The sequence below is a fragment of the Lithobates pipiens genome, unplaced genomic scaffold, assembly GCF_037356315.1.
Source record: "Lithobates pipiens isolate NorthernLeopardFrog02 unplaced genomic scaffold, aLitPip1_a1.2 Scaffold_13, whole genome shotgun sequence".
Lineage (NCBI taxonomy): Eukaryota > Metazoa > Chordata > Amphibia > Anura > Ranidae > Lithobates > Lithobates pipiens.
Genome location: NW_027507718.1, coordinates 391018196 through 391041315, shown reverse-complemented (window position 1 = coordinate 391041315; position 23120 = coordinate 391018196). Strand labels below are relative to the sequence as shown.

At 43.8% G+C, this 23120-nt stretch overlaps 1 protein-coding gene across 9 annotated transcripts in view; it reads left to right on the top strand.

The window, feature by feature from the left end:
* FAT1 (FAT atypical cadherin 1) overlaps nt 1-23120 on the top strand; it is a 386437-nt gene that overhangs the window by 317042 nt on the left and 46275 nt on the right. For all 9 annotated transcript variants that reach the window (XR_013272342.1, XM_077477359.1, XM_077477364.1 and 6 more), the window contains 4 exons: nt 4655-4852; nt 11511-12315; nt 12416-12541; nt 16641-16798. Coding sequence is in view for 8 of the 9 variants with exons in the window: in XM_077477359.1 (XP_077333485.1) it covers nt 4655-4852; nt 11511-12315; nt 12416-12541; nt 16641-16798 (1287 nt within the window). In the remaining variant the exon portion in view is untranslated. The remainder of the gene's footprint in view (nt 1-4654; nt 4853-11510; nt 12316-12415; nt 12542-16640; nt 16799-23120) is intronic.

Sequence of the window (23120 nt, the reverse complement as noted above, 5' to 3'; positions counted from 1 at the left end):
GGTCAGACGTCTTATTTGCGATTGCCCGACGCGATGGAACTCAACCTTCTATATGCTTGATAGGCTGCTCCAGCAGAAACGTGCAGTTAACGTCTACCTGTATGAACTCTGCGAAAGAAACGGTTCTGGGGAGCTGGGTTTTTTTTCACCGCGCCAGTGGCTGCTCATGCGCGACACATGCAGACTTCTGCGGCCATTTGAGGAGATCACCAAACTGGTCAGTCGCAGCCATGGCGCCATCAGTGACATGGTACCTTATGCCTTCTTTCTGGAGCGTGCATTGCGTCGTGTCATTGATCAGGCTGTGGAGGAGCAGGAGCGGGAAGATGAGGAAGTCGCAATGCTGGATGAATTCCCAGGGGGGGCTACTCTATCTGAGACAAGTCAACAACAGGAGTCTGATGAGGAGTCAGAGGAGGATGGTGCCGGGGCGGATGAGCAGGAGCAAGAAGAGCATGCTTTAAACCTTTCTGGGATCCCTGTTGTGCGAGGATGGGGAGAGGAGAATGAAGAGGACGACATTATCCTGGATGATGAGCAGGAGCCAGGCCACCACACCGCTTCCACTTTAGTGCAAATGGGGGCCTTCATGCTCCAGTGTTTTAATAGGGACCCCCGTATAAAAAGCATGAGGGTCAAGGACCAGTACTGGGTGGCAACGTACTTAGACCCCCGGTACAAACACAAAATGGCGGAAATGTTACCGCCGTCGCAGAGGGCTGTCAGAATGCAGCACTTCCAGGCCTTGCTTCGAGAAATGCTGCATTCTGCTTTTGCGTGCGCTGGCAGAGGAGCAATTCCCACTCCCAGAGAAGGATTTGCGGGTACCAATCCAACAGCGCCTGCAAGAAGAGGCCGGTTTGAAGATGTGTTGGTGACTTCGGATATGAGGTCATTCTTTCAGCCGACCCATCGACAGGTGTCATCCGGATCCAGCATCAGGGAACGCCTAGACCGTCAGGTGTCCGACTACATTGGGTTAACGGCCGATGTGGACGCTCTGAGGAGTGATGAACCCCTAGACTACTGGGTGGGCAGGCTTGACCTCTGGCCAGAGCTTGCCCAATTTGCAATCGAACTGTTGGCTTGCCCCTCATCCAGTGTCCTGTCCGAAAGGACGTTCAGCGCAGCAGGGGGGATTGTGACCGATAAGCGTACTCGCCTAGCTCACCACAGTGTTAACTACCTCACATTTCTAAAAATGAATGAGGCATGGATCTCGGAGGAATTCAACACATGTGATCAGTAGACCATGTATATGTCTATAAACAATTTTTGGAATCAAGCACACAGACCTTCTTAATTCATTTGGCTCACTTCCCTGACCCAAAAAAGCACACCGTACTATATGCCCCTACCCTCCTCTTTGAAGAGGTTGAGCGGTGTCATATTTCTACTGGGGCTGCTTATTATGAGGGGTTCCCACCATCCCTGTGCTGTGCTGACTTCCTCCTGGGTGTTCTTATTATGAGGGGCTCCCACCATCCCTGTGCTGTGCTGACTTCCTCCTGGGGGTTCTTATTATGAGGGGATCACACCATCCCTGTGCTGTGCTGACTTCCTCCTGGGGCTGCTTACGGTGCTGCTGTCAGCGCTGTATGTCACGGAGCTGCTGTCAGCGCTGTATGTCACGGAGCTGCTGTCAGCGCTGTATGTCACGGAGCTGCTGTCAGCGCTGTATGTCACGGAGCTGCTGTCAGCGCTGTATGTCACGGAGCTGCTGTCAGCGCTGTATGTCACGGAGCTGCTGTCAGCGCTGTATGTCACGGAGCTGCTGTCAGCGCTGTATGTCACGGAGCTGCTGTCAGCGCTGTATGTCACGGAGCTGCTGTCAGCGCTGTATGTCACGGAGCTGCTGTCAGCGCTGTATGTCACGGAGCTGCTGTCAGCGCTGTATGTCACGGAGCTGCTGTCAGCGCTGTATGTCACGGAGCTGCTGTCAGCGCTGTATGTCACGGAGCTGCTGTCAGCGCTGTATGTCACGGAGCTGCTGTCAGCGCTGTATGTCACGGTGCTGCTGTCAGCGCTGTATGTCACGGAGCTGCTGTCAGCGCTGTATGTCACGGAGCTGCTGTCAGTGCTGTATGTCACGGAGCTGCTGTCAGCGCTGTATGTCACGGAGCTGCTGTCAGCGCTGTATGTCACGGAGCTGCTGTCAGCGCTGTATGTCACGGTGCTGCTGTCAGCGCTGTATGTCACGGAGCTGCTGTCAGCGCTGTATGTCACGGAGCTGCTGTCAGCGCTGTATGTCACGGAGCTGCTGTCAGCGCTGTATGTCACGGAGCTGCTGTCAGCGCTGTATGTCACGGAGCTGCTGTCAGCGCTGTATGTCACGGTGCTGATGTCAGCGCTGTATGTCACGGAGCTGCTGTCAGCGCTGTATGTCACGGAGCTGCTGTCAGCGCTGTATGTCACGGAGCTGCTGTCAGCGCTGTATGTCACGGAGCTGCTGTCAGCGCTGTATGTCACGGAGCTGCTGTCAGCGCTGTATGTCACGGAGCTGCTGTCAGCGCTGTATGTCACGGAGCTGCTGTCAGCGCTGTATGTCACGGAGCTGCTGTCAGCGCTGTATGTCACGGAGCTGCTGTCAGCGCTGTATGTCACGGAGCTGCTGTCAGCGCTGTATGTCACGGAGCTGCTGTCAGCGCTGTATGTCACGGAGCTGCTGTCAGCGCTGTATGTCACGGTGCTGCTGTCAGCGCTGTATGTCACGGAGCTGCTGTCAGCGCTGTATGTCACGGAGCTGCTGTCAGTGCTGTATGTCACGGAGCTGCTGTCAGCGCTGTATGTCACGGAGCTGCTGTCAGCGCTGTATGTCACGGAGCTGCTGTCAGCGCTGTATGTCACGGTGCTGCTGTCAGCGCTGTATGTCACGGAGCTGCTGTCAGCGCTGTATGTCACGGAGCTGCTGTCAGCGCTGTATGTCACGGAGCTGCTGTCAGCGCTGTATGTCACGGAGCTGCTGTCAGCGCTGTATGTCACGGAGCTGCTGTCAGCGCTGTATGTCACGGTGCTGATGTCAGCGCTGTATGTCACGGAGCTGCTGTCAGCGCTGTATGTCACGGAGCTGCTGTCAGCGCTGTATGTCACGGAGCTGCTGTCAGCGCTGTATGTCACGGAGCTGCTGTCAGCGCTGTATGTCACGGAGCTGCTGTCAGCGCTGTATGTCACGGAGCTGCTGTCAGCGCTGTATGTCACGGAGCTGCTGTCAGCGCTGTATGTCACGGTGCTGCTGTCAGCGCTGTATGTCACGGAGCTGCTGTCAGCGCTGTATGTCACGGAGCTGCTGTCAGCGCTGTATGTCACGGAGCTGCTGTCAGCGCTGTATGTCACGGAGCTGCTGTCAGCGCTGTATGTCACGGAGCTGCTGTCAGCGCTGTATGTCACGGAGCTGCTGTCAGCGCTGTATGTCACGGAGCTGCTGTCAGCGCTGTATGTCACGGTGCTGCTGTCAGCGCTGTATGTCACGGAGCTGCTGTCAGCGCTGTATGTCACGGAGCTGCTGTCAGTGCTGTATGTCACGGAGCTGCTGTCAGCGCTGTATGTCACGGAGCTGCTGTCAGCGCTGTATGTCACGGAGCTGCTGTCAGCGCTGTATGTCACGGTGCTGCTGTCAGCGCTGTATGTCACGGAGCTGCTGTCAGCGCTGTATGTCACGGAGCTGCTGTCAGCGCTGTATGTCACGGAGCTGCTGTCAGCGCTGTATGTCACGGAGCTGCTGTCAGCGCTGTATGTCACGGAGCTGCTGTCAGCGCTGTATGTCACGGTGCTGCTGTCAGCGCTGTATGTCACGGAGCTGCTGTCAGCGCTGTATGTCACGGAGCTGCTGTCAGTGCTGTATGTCACGGAGCTGCTGTCAGCGCTGTATGTCACGGAGCTGCTGTCAGCGCTGTATGTCACGGAGCTGCTGTCAGCGCTGTATGTCACGGTGCTGCTGTCAGCGCTGTATGTCACGGAGCTGCTGTCAGCGCTGTATGTCACGGAGCTGCTGTCAGCGCTGTATGTCACGGAGCTGCTGTCAGCGCTGTATGTCACGGAGCTGCTGTCAGCGCTGTATGTCACGGAGCTGCTGTCAGCGCTGTATGTCACGGTGCTGATGTCAGTGCTCTGTATTACGGTGCTGCTGTCAGTGCTCTGTATCTCCTGCACCCTCTTGTTTGCCTACCCTGGTCCCTGACCTTCCCTCTCCTCCATTGCCTTCATTAGCTCCATAGTCCTGAATTGTCAGAACAATTTCCCAAATAAAAAAAAAATGCTTGTAGTTATCGATCCCAAATTCACCTCATACATGTATTATGCTATTGTCCAGGTGGTGGGACTACGTGCTACCCCCTAATAATTACCCCGTGGCCGCAAATTCGACCTAAAGGTTTGCGAAATTCGCCTCCCATTGAAGTCAATGGAGCCCGCGGCGAACGGTCGTTTTCGCGAACGTTTGTGTCCGTTCGCGTTTCGCGTTCGCGAAACGTCCCGTCGGAAGTTCGTCCATCACTAAATGTGATGTTCATATCAATGCTTTGCTGTGCTGTAAGGCTGGGTTCTTAACCTTGTCTTCTCTTCACGTGCAGAAACCTGCCGTCAGCCTCTAGACAAATATATCTCATTGTGACAGCCTTATAATCCTTTTTTTTTTTTTTCAAATGTCTCTTCACAGGAAAATAAGGCGATTGGCTTCAGCGTCCTGCACTTGGCGGTGACTGACAAGGATTCTTCTCACAACGGTCCTCCTTTTATGTTTACAATTTTAAGTGGAAACGAAGATAATACTTTTCAGATCAACCAGCAAGGAGTGATAACGACGTCAGCCACGCTTAACCGAAAATCCACGGATCACTTTATACTTCAAGTTCAGGTACCGACTGTAGTAAGATGCTATTTATCAGTTTATTGCAGCTTACATGGCCCCAAGAGCTCACAAATGTTAAATCTACCCCCTCAGTTTCCCAGAAATCATAAATATTTTTAAAGTAAATATAAGCAAAATAATTAAAATCTCAAACAATGTTTAGTTTGTTAATTTGTAATTTTAAATGAATTATTCATGTTTTTATATCTGCATTTTTCTTTAAAATACTATATGGCGATTCTGCCATGGAGGTCCTTCAGACATATTCTGTTATAGGGTGACAACGTTCTGTTAATTGTCTATGACACTGCTGGGCAGTGTGTGACGTCACATCCCAAACCTCTGCCCCTGGAAACTAAAAACCACTGTAAATTTTTAACTTTAGACGGAGGTAGAGAATAGATGGTTGCAGATAAACAGGTACAATTTATGAGGATTTGTTTCATCCCTGTGTATCACCTGAGGCCAGTCACTTCAGTGAGTATATAGAAGGGTTCACAACCACTTGCCCAGTTTTGCAGTCCAAAGATATTAGAATCACCTGTCAAAAAGTCCAAAAACAACCATGCTCCAAGATAGCTTGGTTGCTTTGGAGATTCCCAGGGGTTTAGAGTTTGCAAGGAGCTTTCACCTGCTCACACGACACCCACTATTAACTGCCGGAACCCCCTATAATTACCGTATTTCTTGGCGTATAACACTCAACTTTTCACCATGAAAATTGGGTGCAAATGGCGTGTGCGTGTTATACGCCAATACTTCAATTTTAGCTGCCTTATTTAAAATGTATTTTTTTCCTGAAACTTCCCTCTTAAAATGGATGTGCGTGTTATACACATGTGCGTGTTATATGCCGATAAATACGGTACCTCTTTCCACCTAATGTAACAGTGCCCACCAAGAGGACTGCAACCTGTAGGAATTGAGACATACCTTCAGAGTTCCTTCAGGAGTGTTTGAAAACGTATTTCCCCAGTAACTGCTTTCATTTTTTTATTCATGCTCTATTTCTTATTCAAAATAATTTGTCATATCACAGTTATATAGAAGCTTGGTAAAATATTTATTTTAAAATATACATGTTATGACTTTGAAACCTATCTAATTATAATGTGATAAGTAGTTTATTTAAATGGGTTGTCCATGTGTCGCCTGCCATAAAATGAGATGAATAAGAAAGTGGAAATAAGCAGGACTGTACACAAATTGGAAATACCAAGGCTGGAATATAATTAGTATCACAAAAAGTAGAAGCTAAACAATCTTTATGGTAAATAGGCTGTAGGCAATATGAATCAAGCTGAACTTCAGGCAGATATATAAAAAAATAAAAATAACATTGAATCTAAATCCTGGAACTAGCACAAATCTATGATTTTGGCCTGATATCAGCATCCTGAAATCTCATGCACAACGGCACTCAGAGAGGAACGTTAATCTGAGCCATAGCCCTTTTACTTGGTGAGTGGGTGTCTACATCACATGGCTGGCTGAACAATTACAAACCCTTTGGTAGTATTTCCGCTGTGTATTTACTTGTCTAGAATTAAGATTTCTAAAATGTCTTATGGGTTGCATGTTGCCCAGCATCATTCAACCAACTTCTTGTGAGCCCAGGGAATCAAGGTCTATCCCACTAGGGGCATGTCATCAGGTAGTTGGGTACAGTTTCATAGACAGTTTAGCAGTCCAAAGATACAGACCTCTCCTGCTAGGAGACCATCCAGAGGCACCCATGGCTCTTAAACTAGGCCATAGATGATTCTAATCTCGGCCAGTTCAGCAGGGACCACCTGAGATTTGATCCATCTGTGGGCAGGCTGATTGTAAACAACACTTAAGCCTAGTACACACTGCTAGGTTTTTTTTGTTCAACCCAGCTGGCTGAACGAAAAAAATCTGACAGCTCAGTAGGAGCCTCTGTACTAACAATCCAATATCAGTACAGTGATCTCCCCTGATGTTCTATTGTGTTCTGAAAGGGGAAGGCCCACCCAACAGAACACCCCGGTCAACGATCTCAGCCATTGGAAGCCATCATCACCAGATGAATACAGTTATTATTGCTAGCGGCTATTGCAGCCATTAGTTATAATTGCATGTATAATTCGGCAGGCTGGTTTTACCCAAGTTGATTCATCAGCTTGGGTACATTTAGCCTGCCCACACATGGTTCGAACCGGCCCAGATATGAACCATTTATTGATGGCTTTGGGTAAAACCAGCATGTCAGATTTCTATCATAATCATTGTTCTCCCGCCACACAGCCCCTTCCTGCCAATAGAACACAATAGTTCTGCAGCAGGAATTCCCCCATCAACACTGACTAATCGCATAATCTATGGCCTGCCTTAGCATGGTAGAGTCTCCCCAGGGTTCAGAACTTATAAGCAGCTCTCACCTGCTCAAACACCTAGTCTGAACTGCCAGACTCCATTAATACCCCTCCTGCTCCACTTAATTCCACAGCGACATGATTTGTAATGTATTTATGGATTACACATACCCACAAACAGGGCCCTCCTATTCCTTCTGTATTGAACTGTCCCCCATAGTCTGTCTTAGAAGTGTACTGTCCCCCATTGTAAAGCGCTGTGCAAACTTTGGTGCTATATAAATCCTGCATAATAATAATAATTCAACATTGTCCATTGTGTTAATGGATGTGCATTAACAAAAGATCTTGCATTATTGCGCATTGTGTTAAAGGCTAAGTTCACCTTAAGAAGAAAAATAATAATTGCACACTTTTTTGCAGGTATAAAAATGTGTATTTACTGTTTTTTTTTATTTTACTTTTTTACAAGCTTGGAAAGCATTGCACCAGCGATCCGCAGAACCGTGTCATGCAGGACCCCTGCAGACTGTAAGTGTAAGCTGTCTGCCTGTACATTGTACCAACAGGCAGTTTCACACTGACAGGAAGCCTCAGTGAACTACCACAGCACCATGGTAGTTTATTGAGAACTACAAGCCAACATTCATAAATGATGTTGGTACTTGCAGTTTATTCATTCACAGAACTCACTCGCCGCCACGCTCTATTCAAAAAGTGACAGCTTGTACAGGGAATTTCTCCCCAAACAGCTGTCACAGGGAGAGAGGGGATCAGCGAGCAGCTGCAGCAGTGGGAGCATTTTACATGCTCCCAAAGATGAACATATCCTTTAAGGCAGCCTTTTCATTCTAAATGGGCATCCAACTCACCAGAACTAGAAAATTAAATAAAATAAACCCTACATATAGCATTTTTTCTAATTCACCACTCCACAATGCAGGGTAGGGTGTTACCTTCCATGGGGGTGTGATGTAATACATGTGCATCAGAGCTGCATAGCCTTAGACCAGGCTCACACCAGTGTGCTACGGTTTTTGGATGCAGCATGATTGGATTGCATTTTAAAAGCTGTTTTAGGTTTGCTTCCAGTGACTTCTATTAGAATGTACATTTTCATGAAAGTGTATCAAAGTCCTGCATGCTGCATCTTCGATGCGCTTTGAGAAAACCCATGGTCTTATAGAAGTCAACTTACCTAAAACCTTGTGTAAAACATGTATACAATCGCACTGCTCCCAAACCTCAGCACACTGGTGTGAGCGTGGCATTCATGCATTGTGGTATCTATAAAATGAATGGCACTGCGTGTCTGTTAATATGTGTTGTGGTAATGCAGTATAACTCATCAAGTGAAAATGAGCCAAAAATGGAATATAACTCCCATCATTTTTCCCCCACTATGCATTTTTAAGGCATTAGGGCAACTGGTTCTTTTTTTATCTGGTTATTGCACAGCTGTCAGTAAATACATGTATGATTTGTATCGTACCTCGGAGAAGAGTTCTCAGAGATTACTGTAGTGTCTGCACTATAGTAACACTGATCCCAGACTGAAAACTGATGCCTAAGCAATTTACACTCACTTAATTAAGCCTAATGCTATTGTGAACCGCTTCCTGTTGGTTTATATAAAAGACAATCAAGCACCAAGTGCACAGAAGACCTATTATTCTCTTCTTAATTTCCTTTGACCCCGTGAATTTTTTCCATGCTAGTAATCTCTGGTTGTCGTCAGAAAATATTTGTTTCCAATGCTAAGATTTGATTATGCCTCCTACAGCATGATGTACGGCTCAAACCCATTTAATTCTGACACCGGCTTATTAAAAGATAACAGTTGCTTTTATTACTTGAAGAAGGTAAATTTATAGATACATTTTCTGCACATGGATGATATTTTGATAGCCGGCAGAGGTTAATTTGCATCTCAGTATATCTGATATAAAACCTGCAGATTGTGAAATGTTGCAGGTAGGAAGTGTTCTGCTATTAACAAGCTTTATAGCATACCCATGGTTGAACATACTTGTGTTTTTGAAATATGCTTTACTGCCACCTAGTGGCGAAGATTGCTCATATACACTAGCTGAAGCTTTATTGGAGTATTTTATAGTATGTTTTCGGTAAGCCCAGTGTTTATCTTGTGCATACTGTCATATATCATGTAGGTGTATTTTTAAGCAATAGTAAAAAAAATATATTTACACATCTGAGTTCCAGATGTTAACCATAAAATATCCCATGAACAGAAATATTTAAACTTTTTTTTTGGACCTATACGTGTATAAAATATGTTCCACCCTTAGAAGTAGGGGGTTCAGTAGTTCCTAGTGCAAATGATTCTTATTATGATATGATTTTTATTATTAGAATAGCAGCATCAGCCATCATTAAAGTCCCCGGGACACCTAGAGTCAGGTTTAATAAGCCAGTGAATTGTATGAATCTGTTCACCTGAAACAGTGCTTATATGCAGATTTAATGAGACCAGGAATGACCTAATAAAAAGGATTACAAAGTTTATACCTTTATGTGGATGTGATTATTCAGATTAAAGCTGCCTTTCTCTGTCTATCAGAACTAGTATGTGGTCTGGTGGTCAGAGAATACCCTTCCCTTAATCTAATATTAGTTTCCTGTGTTTGACTTTGATCATTGCACATAATAGTTGTGGTCAACGTACTTGATATACAGTAGTTAGCCCAGGTGTGGCCTCTGATATCACCAAAGGGCCACACATCATTTTCAGTGTACCAAAGAAAAAAAAACAGAAGCAGATGGAAACTGGAAATACAGTAGATTGTCAGCTGGGGTGCTGAGGCTGAGGGGCAGTAAAAACATTGAGTTGGGATATGTTTTTACAGCCTCACCTTAAACTGCAGAGGCAGCAGACAGAGGGCTCACATGCCATGGCGGGGCAAAAATGGTCTTCCCTGTTGCCTTTGGTGGCCAGTAGGGCCAAAGTACGTAGCCCATTAAAGCAAATGGGGCCACGCTGTAACCCTGTCGCAGGTATGACAATCTTGCTGTAGAATTAAACATTGTTTAAGACTGCAGGCAGGCTACTGAGGTAGTTGGAGACCCTAGGTCAGCTGCATGAGAATGGGAGAATGCTGCAGGGCTTGTTATACAAGATTGTTACAACTCACTGCCAGTACAGTCCCTTTACAATTCAGTGTTTCATACTGTCCCCTTAAAAAAATTACTAAAGCTGGCCATATACTGCTGGAAGTTGAACTTGGGGTGGTCCTGTCAGCACTACCTGGCAAGACAAAAATCCTATTGAAAAATTAGCTTGGTGGGAAATTTACAGCCAATCAGGTGCATTAACTGTTGAGGTGTTCAGCAGCTGTGGGTCCTGCCAGCTGCGGCATACAGTAGTGGGCAAGGGGGAATCCATAATCCATGCTGTTTAGCCTGGATGGGGGAAACTATACATTTTTTTGCATGTATGGCTATCCTTAAGATGACCATAGATTATTTGAATCTTGGCTGACCATAGATTACTTGAATCTTGGCTGACCATAGATTATTTGAATCTTGGCTTACCATAGATTTTTTGAATCTTGGCTGACCATAGATTATTTGAATCTTGGCTGACCATAGATTATTTGAATCCTGACTGACCATAGATTATTTGAATCTTGGCCAGTTCAGCAGGGACCAGTCAAGATTCGAACCGCGTATTGTCAGGCTGATTTTACCCAAGTTGACTCATCGATCAAATTGGGTACAACCAGCATGTCAGATTTTTTATAGCCGCTAGCAATAATCACCGTGTCTTCACCCAGCAGGGATGGCTGTCTGCGTACAACTCCCCCTGCTGGGAGAACACAATAGCTCCGCAAGAGAGATGCCCCCGTCTATAATGACTGTGCTGATGGGGGAATCAATCGATTTTTTTCAGAGGTTGCAGGAAAGAAAATCGCATCATCTATGCCTGGCTTTATACTATACTTGGTGCTCCTTTCAGCAAGAAAAAAAAATCACAAATACAGAAATTCTTTTAGCTAGTAGAAACTAATTTAAAGAAACGTTTCCTTCATTGTTTCTGAATAGGTGAAGAAAACATTGACTACCAGCTGCTGGGACCAGTAATTACAAAAGGGGTGCAAGTTCTGTACTAGGGTCTTATAACTCAATTAATAAAAAAATTTAATTTCCATTTTCATTTCACTGTAGCTAACCCCATTTTATTAGTTGGGTTTATTTAGCATAGTTTGCGAAACAAGATAAGCCTGTATTCCTCTGTAATGTATAAATATTATATTTGTCTTGCCTCTTGCCGGAAAGCGCACTTTTTCATGTGTCTTTTTTACCTCCAGGTGGCAGATAATGGGAAGCCACAGCTGTCATCAGTGACAAACATTGACATACGAGTGATTGAAGAGAGCATATACCCTCCAGCCATTTTACCACTTGAAATATACATCACAACATTCGGAGAGGAGTACTCTGGGGGTGTGATTGGAAAGATTCATGCCACGGACCAGGATGTTTATGATACACTCACGTACAGCCTGGATTCCAAAGTGGAAAATCTGTTTTCCGTTTCAAGCACAGGGGGGAAACTGATAGCACACAGGCGATTGGATGTTGGCCAATATCTGTTAAACGTCAGCGTTAACGATGGAATGTTTACAACCTCAGCAGATATTACTGTTCATATCAAACAGATAACCCAGGAGATGCTAAATCACAGCATAACCTTCCGCTTTGCCAACCTCTCCCCGGAGGAATTTATTGGAGATTACTGGCGCAATTTTCAGAGAACGTTAAAAAATATTTTGGGCGGGCGCAAGATTGATGTCCAGATTCTTAGCCTGCAACCCTCTGACCCACCTGCTAGCCTGGACGTCCTGCTGGCTGTAGATAAACCAGGCAGTACGCGTTTTGTTCCAAAACTTCTTATCCAAAAGATAAATGCTTCTGTAGCTGAGATCGAGGACTTCAGTGGTGTTAAAATCCTTGAGGTCTTCCATAAGCTCTGTGCTGCTGATGTGGATTGTCCCTTGAGGTTTTGTGATGAGAAGATCTCTGTAGATGAGAATGTCATGTCAACCCACAGCACAGCAAGGCTGAGCTTTGTAACTCCAAGACACCTGCGGAAATCTGTCTGCTTGTGCAAAGGTAAGGAGTTTTGCCGAGCAGGACAAAGTGGCTGCCAGCTTCTGTGTACGTGTGTATAAACTGCACATATAATGATAATGTCATGGTTCTTATTTAACAGGAGGGAAATGTCCCATTTTGAACAGTATTTGCGAAGGAAATCCATGCCCAGAGGGTATGGAATGTGTTGTAGATGCAAATGAAGAGAAGTACAACTGTGTCTGCTCAGATGACCGTCAATGCAATGGTAAGACCTGCCTGCATGAGGATATGATTATGTATACTATAAAAGTATATATATTTTTTTCATACCAGATTGGAATTCCACCTGAAATCATAAATTGACAGAATTTGAATATAAAGAGATATATACGGTATATATGTATGTGTGTGTATATATATATATATATATATATATATATATATATATACACATTATTTAAAATGAATTTTTTTCATTTAACCCCTTGCTACTTACACTTATCTGCCCTTGAGTGCACTCTAAAATTCTGGTACTGAAGTTGAACGAGTTAGTTGGGAAATACTAAATTGAGCAGCGAAGGAAATAAATCATCGGAGGAACTCTGACAATTGACTTCTGGTTATAGGTATATTTTATATACTATTTTGGGACAGGGCACAGCATAGTGCATAGTTATTTATAAGGCCCCTTCTTACATGATGGGTCTGATCATGTCCACTTGTCAGTTTTTCAGGTAGACTTGATGGGACTTAGCAGACACCCCTATGGATCGGTGGGTGTAAATCCACTTGTGTCCGCTTACACCCGTCTACCTCCAGTCTGATCTAGTAGGCTTAAGAAATTTTTAAAAACATAAAAAAATAAGGGGATCCATAGGTGAATTGGAGGTAGTCGGCTGTAACGGACAGCAGATTCCATTAACCTGGCCACCCATAGAGCAGAGCGTGCTCTGTCCATGTCCGCGCTGCATAAAAATAGCGGACACATATGGCTCATTCGCCCACTCTACTCTGATCAGCAGGGGAACAGCAGACAGATCCCCTGCTGATCTCAACGAAGTGTGAAAGGGGCCTTATAGTTTAAATCCATACATAATATTATATAATGCCAAACTGGAGACTGTGTCTCATTTAATTTAATTATTTTGAAACGTATCAGATTAAAAAAAGAAACATAACGCAAACACAGCACTGCACACTTTTAAAATCATAAGAAAAACTGTTTCCCCTACCAGGCGTGCCTATATGTCCATGTTCAATCATGTAAGTAGTAATAATAAAATCCACACTAGTCACAATATTGCGAATCAATCAATGGTAATTGAAAACAATAAGCCGTGTAACAACTGGGTGCAAGAGTGCTAAACTAAATATCCAGATTTAAAGATGTAAAATGTGATCACTCCTTTGTTTAACAGTGTGGAGGGGAAATTGGTACCGATCAGCATGATGATCTATCACTTCTATGATGTATAAGAGCCTCTCTCCAGGGATAAGGCTGGGGTTGTAGCTAGCATGTGTGAGCATATCCAAGTATGTAGGAACCAGGCTGAACTGTTACACAGACTGGTTGTAACAGACCATCTGTAGTTCCCCACAAGTACAATGGAAGATGGTATGTATAGTGCCACAAGCTGTCTTAGCCACACATTCACCAGGAAGAGCTAAGGAGTCCTCACCATACTGTCTGGTTGGACTGTCAGTACCACCAGCTCCAAGATCGGTAGTTTTTGCATCGATACCAAATACACATAATGAAAGCATTTCCCCAGGTTCCTGCTACTGGGCTCCTGTCATCCAAAATCAGATGCAGTCGAACATGCCTGAACAGAGACTGTCTAGGCCATTGATCCCAGCAGCGTTTCTTCCCTGTAGGGGTTTTCTCAGAGGGAACGGGACCTAAAGGCACATGCAGTACCTACCCTTTACCTAAACTGGTGTTTGTAGGTTGGGGTCATGTTTGTTTAAATCTTCATTTCTGTAGGACACAAGGTTCTGCTATTAGTTTTAAAGCAGAACCCCAATAAAAAATTACAAAAATAGAAAAAAATGTAAAAGGAATTTATTTAAAGGATTAAATAACAGAACTGACTTTTACTGCAATATTAAGCTTCAATCCATAGATTTTACCCTTCCCATTTCCACAGAGCCCATGTCATCCTGGACCCACCCCAGCCTGTTACTAGCCAGTGAAAAGAGAGGCTTCACAGTGATGAGCTCATCTCTCTGTCACTCTGCTTTCTCTCCTTATCATTATGATTCTTGTCAGCACATGAACTGATTGGCTCCTTGTGCTGCTTCTTCCTCTCACACTCCAGCACTGCTATTCAGGGACAGCAAGAGGCTGATACCAGGTCTTCAGGTACTCAGACTGCTTGAATTTAAGAATACATTCGTTATTACAGAGCTTCATTCATTTGTGTTTTTTGTTTCTGCCCAGAGTTAAAACCCAATCACTAATATTTAAACCAATCTTTAAAGTGGTTGTAAACCCTTACATATACCCAGTGAAGTGACTAGCCTCAGGTAATACACTGAAGTGAAACAAAGCCTCCTACATACATTGTACCTACAACCAACTCTTCTCTACAGCCATTTAAAGTCCGAGTTCATACAGCATGTGTGATCTTTAGAAGGCAGGGGGCGGAACTATGACATTACACACTGCACAGTAGTACAGAGCACAGAGTTGAGTGTAGTCTGAGGCCTCAGTAGTGGCAATGGACACATGCCCATCTCTACGTGGTCTTATAGGAAAACATGCACAGCTAAGGTTATCAATCACCTGCTGTGTGCTGGAGGAGGGGAGGGGGGGGGGTGTCTGGTGTTGGCATATAGACTGTCAGAAGGGACCCATGCAAATAACAGAGGAATGAGATAGGAGACAGAAATCGAACTTGCACAGCTTCCAACTGTTCCTGATTTGGAGGGACTGTCCCTGATTTGGAACAAAGTCTACCTGCCCCTCTTTCCTCCTCATTTGTCCCTCATTATGCATATTTAATCTTTCAAAAATATTTCCCAGTGCTAAACCTCTCATCCAATTTCTAAACTGCTGCATTTGTAAATTTCAAAGCCAGTATAAATGAAAAGTAGTAGTATAAAAAAAACACTTTTGTGTTCAACTACATTTTTTAAAATATAATTGTCCTTTAAAGAGGGTGTGTCCTATGCCTACACACGTTTGCTAATAGATGTTCCCATCTCAAAAAGTTGTGAGGTATGCACTTGGTACTTTGGATAGGGGCAAGTATAAAAGGATATACTTTGCTCATTTTTCATTTCAGAGGTTTTAACACTTTAACATAATAGGTTATTGAACTATTTTTAAATGTACAATCCTCATTAAAAATGACACCTGGTCATCCAGCCATATCCTTGTTCACTCACCTCCTGCTATCAGCTGACAACCCGCTGACAACCCACTACCCTTGTTTAATAATTGCTGTCCTGTGTTATCAACCCATGACATTTGCTTCCAATAGAGTATATACGTGGACAGTTCTTACACAAAATGTGGCAAATGGCCCTATATTACAGCTATGGGTCTAGTATTAAATCTTTGGAATCTGTGAAAATGATTGTACATTATAAAAATGCAGACATTAGATGCTTAGTCTTGCATTTAGGCAAATTTCCGAACCTGACATCCTAGAGTTAGTTTGCTTGCAAGCAATGAATTTGCGCTATTTAATGTCCTCGTTCATGTGATTTCCAATGAGTTCCTGCTCCCACTCCTTAGCTGGGCTTCACTTAGGTTGATGGCAGGAAGCATAATACTGAGATTTCATGCCTGATCACTCCTGAACAATAATTAAAGTCTGAGCAATCATTAGCCACAGGCTGTCATTCCTGTAGAGGTCCGGCTACATCTGTGGCCTGGTCCATCTCTGTTTCTACTTTTCTTGCATTCCCTTCATAAAATAAACCTTTTTCTTGGCCAGCGATCATGATGATTAGCCTAAGGGAAGATGTTTGGGAAGCCATTTAGTTTCTCATGCGGGTGGCTTAAATTGGAAAATTATTCTGGAGAGTGTAGCTCATGCGGCGCTCTACTCTATATGTTATTTTGGTGTACTACAGTAGAGCAGAACATGAGTTGTAGTGTGTTTTTTCTTCTCCCTGTAGTGACACATTTGTTGGCCATATGTTACTCTGAGGGGGAGATCCATTTACATGAAGATAATGCAAATGATGTGGGCTCTTTTATTTTACTGTATATATGATTGATATGTTATCTTTGAGAGAAGCCTGTGGGGGGGGTTTATACAATGATTCATGTTTTATCTCCTTCAGTTAATTGTCAATATATGCACACCAAATATAAGTCTCATTGCTGAAATATATTCCTGTGTGTTTTGAAGTTGGTTCATCTGTGACATTCAGTGGAAACGGCTACATCAAATACCGGTTGTTGGAAAATGAAAACAAGGAAGAAATGAAGCTGACGATGAAGCTAAGGACGTACTCCGCACATGCTGTGGTCATGTATGCCAGGGGAACAGACTACAGCATTCTTGAGGTGTGTTGAATATATTGTGGATCACAAATGACTGTCTCTGGGGTGGTATTGTGGTTGTCCAAAGTCGTCGTTTTTTGTGGACCTTTAAACTTGCCATATCTTTGACCTCAGACTTATTTATAACCCTTCACCTCACTTCAATAGTTAACCATAACCCATCTTGAATCCTGATACATAGCTTACACATAACAGTTAACCTAGTCCTTTAAATAAAAAATCTAAAATCTTTAAAACCTAACTTAGCCCCTTGCATCTACTGGATTCCATACAGTGACACTAAACTCTTGTTTAAAAAAAAAAAAAAATCTATCCAAGTTTGTATTCATAACTAAAAAAAACCCTTCTATTGCACTCAGTCACCTCCAAATCCCAGTTTTATGTTTTGTTTTTTTTTGGGGTTTTTTTGCTGCTGTTTTCTGACTTCCTGTTAGAGGGTGGCTACATTCGTTCTCTATTTACCACTGAATTAAAAAAATTTAACCACCCTCTCTTGCTCATTCAGAAGATAAAATATGGCCTATGGAATTTGTAGTGTGGATAGAGCAGTACACATGACTGAAAATGACTGATAAAAAAATCACTGATTGTTCTAAACAAACACAAATGAGAGGTTCAAGCGGAGTTCGACATAAAAGTGGAACTTCCGCTCATTTGATTCCTACCCCCCTCCGGTGCCACAATTGGCCCCTTTCAGGGGGGAGGGGGGTGAGGATACCTGTCTAATACAGGTATCTGCACCCACTTCCGGGAATAGACTCCCGCGGGAGTCGTGCCCCTTCCCGCACTCCACTGCTGTCTCCTGGGAAGCACACAGGTCCCAGGAGATAGCGGGGACCACTTACGACTTGCAGCGCGACTCGCACATGCGCACTAGGGAACCGGGAACTGAAGCCACAGCGCTTCACTTCCTGATTCCCTCAATGAGAAGCAGCAGCTGAGAGCCAAGCAATTGCTTGGCTACAGCTGGCGACGTCACTGGACCCTGGGACAGTAAGTGTCCATTTATTATAAGTCAGCAGCTGCAGTATTTTTAGCTGCTGGCTTTTAATATTTTTTTTAAGGTGGACTCCCTCTTTCAGTAGGTTACAGAGAACATTATAAGGAGGCACAAAATCACAGTAAGGGCTCATTCACATTAGTGCAGTGTTTCTCAACCCCTTTTCAGTCAAGGCACCATTTCAAATTATAGACAATCTCAAGGCACCCTTTTAAATGATGGACGGTCTCGAGGCACCCCATTCTAAAATAAAACTATTCTAATGGTTTTACATGTGCATCAACATCCACACAACGTTTGGAAGAGTTTCTTCCAAAACAAATACACTTTTGCACACTGGTACTGACTAGTATTCCAAAGTTTCTCTTCTCCCTTAATTTCTCTCCATCAGTCTGCTAATGTGACCCCAGTGCTGAGGGAGAGGGGCCAATGAGGGTCAAACAAGGACGTTGTGGAGGCAACAAACATTCTCCTTATCAACTGATGACATCATTGATTGTCTAGAAAGTTGTAATGACGCATAATGAAAACCCGTGGCTTTGTGTAACTAAAAGGCATGTTTTATCCACCTGCTTGATTTGTATACAATTTTTGATAAATTTTTAGGCATTTTGCCAAGCCACCCCTGGTTGAAAAAGGCTACACTAGTGGTTGTATCATCTCCCTATTTCCTGTTTTACCCCTTTATCACCACACTAGCATGCCACAACCATGTGCATGGCATCAACCATGGGCTTTACTGCCTCTCGACCTCACATGTGAATGAGCCCTAAAAAACAATTAAAAGAAAAATAGATTACAGGACCATTAAGTAGTGGGTGTGTATGGATTATTTGTCTGCTTATTTGCTGACACACCACTTCTCAATCCAATACATTGCAGTAAAGTTAAAAAAAATTAAAAAAAATGTTGATACACTTATACCCAAGTCGCCTAGTCAAGGATGATGGCACCTTACTTCCAGCAAGATCTTAGAGAATAGTGAGTACCAGAAATCTCATGAGATGATGGTTTGTGGGGTTGGTGCTATTCAGCATTCCCCAGGATCCTGGCAGAGGATTCATCAAATATGGGACCTAACATTAAAAGAAAGCAGAACTGCATCTAGGATTTCAAAGGCTAATTTGGCTATTTTGTGTTTTGGCCTGGCAGAGGCTTCATCAAATATGGGACCTTGCTATGGAGTGCAAGGTCCACTTTACCTAACATTAAATGAAATCAGAACTGCATCTGTGATTTCAAATAGAAAAAATAGCCTCAATCATTTATAAAAGTTCACTTTTGCTTCCAAACTGATATTTTGTCCACAGCGCTGCCTGATTGTGTAGACATTTACTCTCCCGCCTGCAGAGTCCAACACCTTATCGGTCGCAGTTGCCCCCGTGTCTCTTCCTGATTACATTATATCTAGGAAATCACACATATGCGCAGTTCCCGTTTGTTTGCTGCTTGTGTTGCCATGGTAAATCTGAAAAGCTTGGATCACAAGAGGGATGGACACTGAGACGTTGCTTATTCTGGCATATCAGTAAATGCAAGCACAAAGAGATAATCTACACAAGATTTTATTCTCTTGCCAAACAGGCTGCTATTGTGCTGCAAATAAATAAAAGGTCTGTCGGTTTCAAGCGGTATTAAACCAATAAAAAAACAATATTTCACATATTGCAGCAAACCAGTCCTTTAGGATGTGGTGGCTGCATTTGTTTTCTTTTGCTAAACTTTTTCCCCTTATTTTTGCCTAGTGATCTGGCCAGCAAGTCTGTTATTTTTTTAACTTTAACAGACCAAACTGTCCAGAAAAAGTGTCAGTTAGAGGGATGAGACAAACCATTTAACACTGATGGGTGAGCTCTTATTTGTTTATTTAAAAACTTTATCACAAAAGATTATTATTATTTTTTTACTGTAACAGTAAAATGGTAGCTGGAGTTCAGCTGTAATTTGTTAGCCGAGTCTATCTAAATTTGCTAGAACGTTTACAGTGTTGGCAGACCCACAACAGTAAAATCAGTCTGTATATGCACTAAAGCATGCTTGTGATACTCACGTTGGAACTTAAGGGGTTAATCCTCTGTATTGTGTAAAAAGGCTGTTTGATTGTCTTCTCTGATCCCCCCCTCCTTCTACAATTCTCAAACCATCTCCTGATAGAACAGAGCCTTTGGGGCACTCTGCTCATGCTCAGTTTGGTGTGTATTGCTAAAGAGTGTTTTTTTTTTCTTGGGAGAGCACATGTGATCATCAGAGGGCCAATCAGCACTGTCCAGACAGAGTGTCAGGGGTCCTGCAGCCTCATAGGACAATTGGGGGAGAATGAAAACTCCTCCTACAAGCTTTAACCATACACAAATAGAAATCACAAGACTGCTAAATACTGCTTATGAGAAAAGGTATTTAGCAGTTTATATTTACTAACATAATTGCATTTCTATGTGCTGTGTACTGTGGGAGATCAGATATAGTGAATGCAGGGTCCTGGGTTTAGAAGAATTTTAACACTACCCTCTCCACTGGTCAACAATGCTGCTGCCCATTGCTTATCTAGAGGAGTGGAGACACCCTAAGCCCTTGTACACACGGTCGGACATTCCAACGGAAAATGTCCGATCGGACCATGTTGTCGGATAATCCGACTGTGTGTGGGCTCCATCGGACTGTTTCCATCAGAATATCCGACCGACAAAGTTTTAGAGCTGGGCTATAAAATTTTCTGACAACATGATCCGATTGGACTTTGTCCGATCGTTTGTAGAGAATTCTGATCGGACAAAGTGGCACGCATGCTCAGATAAAATTCCTAGACCAAAGCTATTGGTTACTAGCCTGAACGTAGTCCCATTGTAACGAAATAATGTCATCACGTTACGATCGGATTTTCCGACAACTTTGTCCGACCGTGTGTATGCAACACCAGTTTTGGACAAAATCCGTCCGACAAAATCCAACGGATTTTGTTGTTGGAATGTGCGACCGTGTGTACAAGGGCTTACACAGGGAGATGTGTTACTGGCCAGATTGCAAGGTGAAAAAAGGGGAAAAAATATGAAGCCACAAAATGTAAGGATCAGTAAGCTGCAAAATATTACATTTTTGTTTTCAGGTTTCATATCGCTTTAGGTTGTTTCATTGTTTGAGGATAAATTATTACCCAAACCCATTAAACTGTGTACATATGTTACTGGTGCCAGAAAAGATCAGCTCGGAAACCTGCCAGCCCCTGAATTTTGCAGCTTTGGCATGGATAGCAGATCATTTTAGTTTAAAGTCTTTCAGTGGTGATTTTTTTTTTTTCAAAAGGCTGCCTCTAATTGGCTGAGGGTATTCTTTCACGGGCTTCCTTTTTTAAACACCATAAAAGACATTGACTTCCAGAAAGATGATGCGACTTGTTGTCACCCAAAGCTAGACATACTATTCAGAAATACAGAGAGGTGACGAGTGGTTTTATACCCTGGATGACAGGGAAAGAGATTTTCTATATTTATAGCTTAACTAAAGCTTGAGCAAAATTTCATCTCTTCAGTGAGAGGAGTCATTTATTCTGTTGTGGTCTCATTAGAGCGGATGGTTTGCTTTACTTAGAGAAAATACTTTATTTTGAGAAAACCTTAATGGGAATTGAAACACTCAAAGGAAACTTTGTACAATGTATAAACCACTGCACCCAGATAGAGGCTGCCGGTATTTTTTTGTAACGATATTGTACTTGAGATTTTAAAAAAAACTCCATCCACATCAAATTTGCTATAATAACTAAATACCTAATTTCATATGTCTAGTCTTATGTTTGGTTCCCATTGGCTCTCTTGCATTTAGCTTTTCTAAACACAGGAGAAGGCATCTGGAAAATATAAACAATTTTTAGGCCCCATGCACACTTTGTGTTTAGCTCTGGTGCATTAGGCTCTGACATTTACCTACAGGTGGGGGACACATGTACACTGTCCAGCCCCATTGTTGGCAGCCTGTAATAAGAGGTCGACAACACTGAAGAGATCACACTTTGCCTACAATGTAAAGTAGTGAGTGTACAGCTTGTATAACAGTGTAAATTTGCTGTCCCCTCAAACTAACTCAACACACGGCAATTAATCTCTAAACCACTGGCAACAAAAGTGAGTACACCCCTAAGTGATAATGTCCAAATTGGGCCCAAAGTGTCAATATTTTGTGTGGCCACCATTATTTTCCAGTGCTGCTTTAACCCTCTTGGGCATGGAGTTCACCAGAGCTTCACAGGTTGCCACTGGAGTTCTCTTCCACTCCTCCATGGCGACATTTCAGAGCTGGTGGATGTTAGAGACCTTGCGCTCCTCCACCTTCCATTTGAGGATGCCCCACAGATGCTCAATAGGGTTTAGGTCTGGAGACAAGCTTGGCCAGTTCATCGCATTTAACTTCAGCTTCTTTAGCAAGACAGTGGTTGTCTTGGAGGTGTGTGCTGGGCCGCAGGGCAGTTGAAATACTGCCCTGCGGCCCAGTCTCCGAAGGGAGGGGGTCATGCTCTGCTTCAGTATGTCACAGTAGATGTTGACATTCATGGTTCCCTCAATGAACTGTAGCTCTCCAGTGCCGGCAGCACTCATGCAGCCACAGACCATGACACTCCCATCACCATGCTTGACAAAACAAACTTGTATTTGTACTCCTCACCTGGTTGCCACCCCCACACGGTTGACACCATCTGAACCAAATAAGTTTATTTTGGTCTCATCAGACCACTGCACATGGTTGCAGTAATCCATGTCCTTAGTCTACTTGTATTCAGCAAACTGTTTGTAGGCTTTTTTGTGCATCATCTTTAGAAGAGGCTTCCTTTTGGGATAACAGCCATGCTGACCAATTTGACGCAGTGTGCGGAGTATGGTCTGAGCACTGACATGCTGACCCCTCACCCCTTCAACCTCTGCAGCAATTCTGGCAGCATTCATACATCTATTTCCCAAAGACAACCTCTGGATATGATGCTGAGCATATGCACTCATCCTCTTTGGTCGACCATGGTAAGGCCTGTTCTTAGTGGAACCTGTCCTGTTAAACCGTTGTATGGTCTTGGCCACCATACTGCAGCCCAGTTTCAGGGTCTTGGCAATCTTCTTATAGCCTAGGCCATCTTTATGTAGAGTAACAATTCTTTTTTTTCTAGATCCTCAGAGAGTTCTTTGCCATGAGGTGCCATGTTGAACTTTCAGTGACCAGAATGAGAGAGGGAGAGCAATAGCATCAAATTTAACATACCTGCTCCCCATTCACACCTGAGACCTTGTAACACTAACGAGTCACATGACATCGGGGAGGGAAACTGGGCCCAATTCGGGCATT